This window comes from Triticum aestivum, chromosome 4B, assembly GCF_018294505.1.
Source record: "Triticum aestivum cultivar Chinese Spring chromosome 4B, IWGSC CS RefSeq v2.1, whole genome shotgun sequence".
In the NCBI taxonomy this organism is placed as follows: Eukaryota; Viridiplantae; Streptophyta; class Magnoliopsida; order Poales; family Poaceae; genus Triticum; species Triticum aestivum.
The window spans coordinates 30,636,902-30,645,468 of record NC_057804.1 but is presented as its reverse complement, the minus strand read 5'-3'; the positions used below and the strand labels follow the sequence as shown (position 1 = coordinate 30,645,468).

The 8,567-nt window shown below is 46.8% G+C and overlaps 1 protein-coding gene and 1 long non-coding RNA gene across 2 annotated transcripts; one reads left to right on the top strand and one right to left on the bottom strand.

Moving 5' to 3' along the window:
• The first annotated feature begins 281 nt into the window (after window positions 1-281).
• On the top strand, window positions 282-1,678 carry LOC123094313 (uncharacterized). Its single transcript, XR_006445796.1, has 2 exons — window positions 282-453; window positions 558-1,678. It is a non-coding gene; the product is annotated as an uncharacterized lncRNA (long non-coding RNA).
• Window positions 1,679-5,745: 4,067 nt separating this feature from the next.
• LOC123094312 (pre-mRNA-splicing factor 18) lies at window positions 5,746-7,267 on the bottom strand. The gene has a single exon (XM_044516349.1). It carries the CDS (start codon window positions 7,120-7,122, stop codon window positions 5,974-5,976), a length of 1,149 nt encoding a protein of 382 aa, XP_044372284.1. The 5' UTR covers window positions 7,123-7,267; the 3' UTR covers window positions 5,746-5,973.
• Between the last annotated feature and the right edge of the window lie 1,300 nt (window positions 7,268-8,567).

The window sequence follows — 8,567 nt, the reverse complement described above, 5'->3', positions numbered from 1 at the left end:
CAAGTTCTAAGATATGTCAATATCAAATTCTTGGTGTGTAGGGGGGCAAATCGGAGTGAGAGCTTTTGGTGGCCGAGCATCAGGCAGGCCGAAATCCTGGTCGTTGGAATGGGCTTTGGGATGTGGATTGTGTCAGATCATTGGCAGACTGCTGCCAGGCTAGGCATGCATATACGGTCTGGGATACACCTATTTGCACCCTAGGCGTACATGTTTGGCCCATCGGCCTGCTCTTGTTCCCTCGCTCACATGTCATGCACCAAGTTTCTTGGCCCATTGTTATTCGTTTGAATCAGCACAGGAAGGAGAATCTCGTCGTCCACCTCTCCCCAAACCACCACCCCCGTGGAAGAAGCCCCAGCCACAGAACAGACTTGCCTCTCTGCCCTATTTTCTCTCCCCTCGGGCGACGGCGGCGGGGTGCTGCCCGGCGAGATGTCCACCAGACGCCGGGTATGTGTATTGCGTGCCCTCTTTTTTTCCCTTAGGTCATCGTGTGTTCCTAATCCCTGTACCGGATTCGAATAAAGTTGACTGACGGAGCTTGATTTGTACAGGTTCGGGCTCTCTGGAGCACTCATCCTCTTACACTCCGGCGGCCAAATCACCCGGATCCCGCGTCATCTTCCACTTCGGCGGCGACTCAACTCAAGTTTGCACAACACTCATTTTCTACATTGTTTCGGTCGGTGAGGCTGGATCACACATCAATTACTTGTGCTTTTCTCCTAGCTGTTGTTCATCTGTTTCAGATTTGCACTTTTTTGGTGATTTTTATTTTGTTCCATCTATTCCTTTGGTACGGGTGGTCTAGGTGTATGGCTCGATCGAGATGCATATCACTTCTGTTATTGAATCCAAAATAGGCTGCTCTTTTTTTTCTTGTAATCCCCTTCCATCTATTCCTTATGTGCAGATGCGATTTTCTTTTCTTTGCTTGTAATCCCCTTCGTCTGAACTAGATAAGTCTCTCCTCATCCTGTTGCTGCGCAGATCTGAATTTGCCGTGATGTTTGTTTAGACAATATATAGAATTTTTTTGTTCATACCCATGCTTATGTGCCAGATCGGCTTCATTTTTCTGATGTCTTGAGGATTCCTCTAACTTGGATAATCGATGCTTAATCCTGATGGAACTTAATAATGGATTTGATGTTCTGTTCTTGAGCTAATCCAAGGTTCATAATTATTTCATTCAAGTGGGGTAAAGTTTGAATTCCTACCACTGATTGCCAAGATTTTCTGTTCCATGGATTTCAGTTTGTTTCGTTGACCCCTTATCCACCGGAGTCACAGACTTGAGCAACGCTGAAGATCAAGTGTGCCGTGGCGGCAAGGCCGCATCCCTTGCCGGAAACGCTGGTTGAGCTACAAGTGGCTGGACCAAAAGGTATTTTAGATTAAAATGTTCTCATCCAAAAAAACCTTTAATTCTGAACATAGTATGTGTCGGCCTTGTTCTTTGTTAGATTTTGAATATAACCACATTTCTCTCCTGAAATCAGTATCGTACAAGATCGAATTTCGTGGCTTCTGTGTCCCTTGTGTGAGAAACATTCTGTGGGTTAGATATTTAGGAAAAAAAATATGATGATGCATTTGTGTTCTACTGCGTTTGTATGGTTGTCAATCAGTGTCCCAGATGGATGGGCTTTGTTTATTCACAAAATGAATTTGACATGTCTGGATGCATTGCGTGATTGGCTTGTTCTTTGTTCACTGCATAACTTACTTCGGAGCATCCTCTAATGAAGCGGTTTCTGTTCTGTTCTTGATCAGAACCATGCTGATATGGTCTGTATCATGAACACTGAAGTAGAAGGCGTTTAATCTGATGCATTTTTCTACTGTTGTGATCTTGTAATATTGCCTTCTGGCCAGTTCAGCAAAATCCCTGGTTGAAGCTACTCAAGCTCCGTTTCTTTGGCTGTTATTCCCTGTCGGCGATCCATTCGACTTGGGCATATGTTTGTAATTATTGTAATGGATTTGTACCATTTGTGAACCATGTCAAATTGTTAAAGATGGGTGATGGGTATTCCAATTATGCATGGTTGCTAGTTCTGTGCGAGAACTTGATCTGTTTATTAGTCAACACCAACACATGTTGTGTGTTAGCTTAAGTTTTTTTTATGTGTGATGTATTTGTTTATTGTTAAAATATCACAGCGAACCTGTGATCAGATTCTCAATAGCCCGATGATGAATGGTCATTCATGACATCAAGTTTTAGGGCTTTAGGACTTACGAAAATTGTTTGTAAATGATATATATTTCTATACACTCCTGATGAATATGAATAGGTAATTTGCGAGGCATTGGGGTGATCATTTCGTTTTTGCATGCCAACCTGTTAAAATTCTCATTTCTGCGAGCAATTGATGGAAACTGTAAACGATTTCATATGTTGTGCTTAATCTATGGAAGTGTGTATGACACCCCCCTGTGTGTGAGCTTTGATGCATTGGTGACTCTTAGGCTGCGTTCGGTTTCTCTCCGCTCCGGGAGCGGGCCATACTTTACCTGAATTTGATGGAGCTGCCAAAACCCAACTCCCCAACTCTGCGGAGCGGGGAAGTTCCGAACAGGGCTTTAGTTAGGTAAGGCAAATCTTAACAGGAGGAATGTGCTTGTCTGTCAATGAGAGCAATAGTCGAGAAAGGAGATGACCCAGAAGTCTAATGATTTATGTAACAGAGTGTTTGAATCATCTTCGCAAACTATTGTTGGTGACTTTTTCCCAACCATAACCCTTCATTTTTTGTGTACAAATCGTTGGTTCGACTAAGGTTTTGAATTGGTCGTTCGATTAAGAGATTGTACGGTTCATGACAGAGAAGTTTGAGTGGTGACCATGCCTAGCGACAGCTACTGTAGCTACGTGCTAGTGGCCCTGTACAATGCTGATCAAACTGTGGTGAGGTGACATGACAACACGGCTTAAAGTGCTCCGGCCAGCGCAAAGCTGTTCTCACCGAGCGGGGATGGTGTGCCCAACGTGCAATGAGCATGGCCCTGGCCCTGTTTCACTTTACGTCCAAACTGACTTGATTTAAATCATTGTTTGGCCTCTAGCCGGCTTAATTAAGCTCAACTATGCAACCTGCCATGAAGCTGTTGGTGTGCCAATGACGACGCTGTATCATGTCAGATTTTCAGTACACATTTTCTTAGCAAATGAAACATCAAAATTCCACACAACCATCTTAACGTGGCACGCTAGAACACGAGATGAAGGACATGACAGGCGGGTGGGTTGATGTGAGGCGTAGTAAATTCTCAGACATGACAGGCGGGGGAAAGTGAACCACGATGCGCGGCGAAAGCTGTTACTCCCTCTGTTCGGAATTACTTGTCGTAGAAATGGATGTATCTAGATGTATTTTAGTTCTAGATACATTCATTTCCGAGACAAGTAATTCCGAACGGAGGGAGTACATCAGAGGGCCATTCCGCATAAAACTGCAATCGCTAGCAAAAAAACCAGTCATTGGGCATGAACGTGGCGCTCCGGCGTGATTAATCGAGAATAATCTGTTTGTTCTATCGCGTAAACCATTGGCACTAAACATGACGCTAAGCTGTTTCGTGCAGAACAGATAGAACCCACATTTCTTTTTTGCGGGGGAGATGGAACCCAAGTTAGTCGTGATGCTTTTCAGAGAAGAAAACATTGTAGCACTTGCTAATCCCCACATCCAGTCGTGTTAGCATGAAACAAAATAAAAGTAATCAGTTGAAGGTGGGCTAATGGTGAACAAACTTGCGTCTTCACTGGGCGAAAATGGTCCACGTCCACACTTGAGCAATCAGTGGGCTTCGTTTTGCATGCGCGTGGGGCCTGACGACTTCAATACGGGCCAAAAACAAATCAAATACATGACATATACAATGCCAGCACGCATCCCCGTGGTCATGCAGCGGGCGAGATTCCAGCCTGCCTGCAGCGCGGCCACCATTGGCATTTTCCGCTATTTCTTCCTCTTCCCAACTCACAGTGGACAACTCATATCACCTGAATATATGCACATGTATGTTTCTGTTTTTCTGCTAAAGCAATTTAGCAAACAAAAAGGAAGAGGGAGGAGCCCATAAGAAGGATAGGAATGGGAGGGATAGAGAAATATCAAAATAAATACCGACTACAACACAAGAAATGGAGAACCAGCAAGTTAGGCCCTTTATGTTCTTATTCCCGTTGCTCTTATGCCCTCCCTTCTTGCTCTTCCTAGCTTTCTTTTGGGATATCACATTGAATATGTGCACCTAAATTTTGTTTTTACGCTCAAGCAACCAAGCAAGCCAAAAAGAAAAGGAAGGAGTGCTTGAGAACAATAGGAATAGGAGGCATCAGGAAATACCAAACAAAATTCTCACCTCCAACACTAGAGGTGAAAGCAAAGCAATTTAGACCTTCCTCCATGTTCCCATTCCCACTGCTCTCAAGCTCTCTTTTCTTCCTCCTCTCGACTAGCCTTCAAGATCTCGGATTGTCTAAGTATGTGCACACATATTTACGGTACATTAATCTTTTGCTCAAGCGAAGGAGGAGAGGAAGGAGTGCTCAACAACCATATAAATGGAAGGCATAAGGAAAACACAAAACTAAATATTTGCACCTCCAACATGAGAAGTGAAAACAAAAAAGTTAAGCTTTCCTCCATGTTTCCATTCCTAGTGCTATTGTGCTCTTTCTTCCCCTTTCCTACTTACTCTCAGAGCGTACGAAATCTGAAGAAGAAAAGTATCAGACAACAAGCTTGAATTGCTGGACGAAGTGTTACAACTTTGATGTATAAATAGACGTGTTGTGCACTATGTTGAGAACCACATGGGAATCAAGTAATGAAGACACCCAACGCATCTAGTATCACTATAGAGTTAATGATAATGAGGCCCATTGTCATGTACTGTACAAAGCATGTGCATGGAGATTCCTCTTTTGCAGGTTACTTTCTTCATAGTTAATCTCTCTCTTGTAAAGATGGTTGCGGCGGGAAACATCAACAGGCAGAAGTATAAGTTGGAGATGTCGCCCTCCGGTCAGCAATTTCTTACACAATTGTGCTCATCAGGTTCTTAATTCAAGAATAGAACCTATGCTCACCCGTTCTTCTCAAGGCAATTTTTCCTGCCCTTCTATGTTTCATCTTCATAACTTTGAGGTGGAGGGATTTGTAATACATGTTGTACTTTGCTTTTGAGACGAATGAAAATTTAGCGCTCAATGGCACCTTCCTTGTGTTAAAAAAAGTTGGAAGCGTCGAAGAATTTGTGAATATAGTGACCCAAAGCTCATCCTTCATATAAGCATTTTCCCCGTGTTTTTCAAAAGCAGCTTAACGAGATGCTGAAATTCAAGTGTGAGCCCCCCTATGAATCGTAAATCAGAAAAAAAAATAGGTAAGGAAGAACCTTCTTTTTACAATTAGCACACTTGTTTCAAATTTTAGCGAAGTAAAGATGTGTGATGATACTGACAAAAAAGAAGAAGAAAAACCTTTTAAGAGCACTCGTTTTTGCCTTTCTTTGCACAGATTGGCACATGACTATTCTCGACGAAAATTTACATGCAGTTAGAACTTGCTCAAATTTACTCAGTTTCACATCTTAAAATGAATTCTCGGACAAATTTAAAACGAATTTGCAGTTTCACAGTACCTGTGATTTTGTTTCTTTGAGGGACCGTCCATGTGGTTTTCAGAACAAGGAACAGAGTGCTGCTGCGTTCAGGAGCACACCAAGTAAAGTAATCATCATCACACTCCCAACTTTTTACCGTGTCTACAACAAAATAATGAATATACAAACTGTCATCAGGATGGCTTTAGGTCTTGATCATCACAGCCAGATTTTATCAGCCAACAAGAGCGCAAGAGAACAATTTTCAGTAATCAGCTGTTTCTCAAATGGCAATAGAGTTGGAGTTGAGCTTCTACAATGCAGAGATTGGAGATGGTGATTCGTCGTCTGTCAAGAGGCAGCCACCAGCCGGAGCGTCTCCTCCGGGCGGTTCTCGGCGCCCTTCTCGGCGAGGAGGGACTGCAGGTCGCTGCCATTGGCGAGGCTGTTGAACTCGACGGACCTGGACGGGTCCGTGGGGTACCTGCGCTGGCAGAAGGTCATGAGCCGCTTCACGGACTGCAGGTACTTCCTGGTCGTCTCGTCGTTCATCACGTGGGCGACGCCGTTGGCGTGGATCTTCTCCCGGGCCGACCGCTCGTGGATGCCCACCATGGTCACCCCGATCGGCCACGGCGAGTTGCCGATCGCCATCCTGATGTAGGCGTCCGTCGCCGCCAGGTAGTCCCGCCGCGCGCAGCACCTCACCACGTCCAGCAGCGCGCGCCGGACGTCGCCGGGGAGGTCCTTCTTCCTGCACAGCTTGAACAGCGGCTCCAGATAGCGCGCGCACTGCTTGCAGGTGGCCACTGCCGCCTTGCCCCTGGCCGTGCGCCGCTCCACGTCGGGCATCTCGTCTAGTTCCTGGCTCCACTCGCCCAGCAGCCGCTTGAAGAAGGCCACGATCTTGTCCTCGTCGCAGAGCTCGTCGAAAGGAACCTCGTCCTTATCTTTCTCGCCGCCGCTCCTCTCGGCCGCGCCGGGCTTGGGCTTGGACGCCACGGCCGCGGCCTTGCCGCGCGGGGCCTGGATGTCGCGGAGGAAGTCGTTGGTCTGCCCCTCCCCGATCTCGGTGGCGTCCACGCCCGCGACCGCGGCGGGGTCCTCGAGCGCGTCGTGGAGGCGGCGGAGGCGCGCGGCGTCGTCCTCGCCGAAGAGGGTGGCCGGCTGGCGCAGCAGACGCAGGCGCCGGACCACCTCCTCCCTCGGGAGCGACGACGAATCCCTCGAACCGTCCGCTCGGTCGTCGGCCTTCGCCACGTCGGAGGCGGCGGCTGGAGGCAACGCGGGCATCGAGGAGGAGGAGGAGGAGGCGGCGGCGGGGTTGGACCGGAGCTGCTCCTCCTTCTGCCGCTTCTGTAGGAGGCGCTCCTGCTCGGCGACGCGGAGGCGCTGGATCTCACGCGCCTCGATTTCGGCGCGGCGGAGCACCTTGCGGCCGCCGAAGTCGGCGTCCAGCTGCTGGCGCTTGCGCTGCAGCTCGCGCTTCAGGACGTCCATGGCTATGGCTATGGCTCGGTCGATCTGCGGAGTCGATGGTCCTCCCGGAGGCTGCGACGGATCAGAGCGTGGCGCGGTCGGCTTTTGAGATTTCCGGGAGCGGGGTCTGGAAGGTTCGTGAGGTCGCGTTATGGATCGGTGGTGGTGCCGGAGATGGAAGCGGAGGAGCGAGCGAACCAGCGCGAACCTTCTCGAGCCTTTGAACCTCGGACGCGGAAGGCCGACGCAACTCTCGGCCCGCTACAACAAGCCCAGACAGCACACGGCGTGAGGCCCAGCTAGCAGCAGCCCGGCCAGGCGACGCGAAGCCCAAGGGGCTAGCAAAAATACAGAACATGTCAAATTATATTATGGGGACTGCTACGCGTCCGGCGGCGGATCTTTTTAAAAGATCGGCCGGGTCGCTAGCCCCCCAATCTGGCATAGCTTTTGCAACAAAGATCATGTTGCGAAAATGTTTGTAGAATTTTTCTGCAACAGAGTTTATGTTACAGAATATTTTCTGCAACTGAGATCATGTTGCGGAAACATTTGTGGAGTTTTGTTTGCCAGAAATATCATATTGCAGAATTTTTTTTGCAACAAATCACGTTGTGGGAATGTCTGTAGATTGTTTTTGCAACAGATGTCATATCGTAGATTATTTTTGCAACAAAAAGCATGTTGCAAAGACGAACAAAGAAGAAAAAAGAGACGAATGGCTCTTAGTCGTTAGTGTTTTTTAGCCGTATGATTAAAATTAAATCAAACTGCCACGGAGATGGTGGATACGAGCGACTCATCCGCCGGTTGGAAGGTAACGTTTCCCATTATATTTTGGGTATCAAATATGGTCGAATTCTACTCGCTTGTGTAGTTTCATGAAATAATGACACACACGGTATTCTTTAGGCAGTCTTAATAATTTAATAAATAAATTACATTAGGTCGAAAAATTGAACCATGCACACATAAAAGAGATATCAATACAACAAAAAATTGCATCAAATCTGTTTGAACTCGTTGACAGTAACAACATATTTTACATTTTTTTTTTACTTTTCATCGTGGCTCCAATGAAAAACTCGCAGCAAACTATCCTTGTACGAACAACCTCAAGACATATGAGACGCCTACCCCCAACAGATTAGAAACTAAGAGTAAAAATTTAGACCACTATCCAACATTAATACATGGTTTTCCCCTTCCCGTGCCAAAGTGGCCATGAAATAGGAGAGAAACCGGTGGGAACACAAATGAAAAAATGTTGCTTATGTCCCTCTCGCGGCTAGGGGCTAGGCTCTGTCTCGCAATATTTCCCCTAGGTAAAACTTAGCAAAATTGCCCATTTCAACTGAGTTGATATGGAAGGTGCATGCCCCCTAATAGTTGATTGCACACAAAAATGCCTCGTGGACACATGGGCTTTCTCTTCTTCCTTCTCCTCTCTCCCTCAGCAAGCTTAT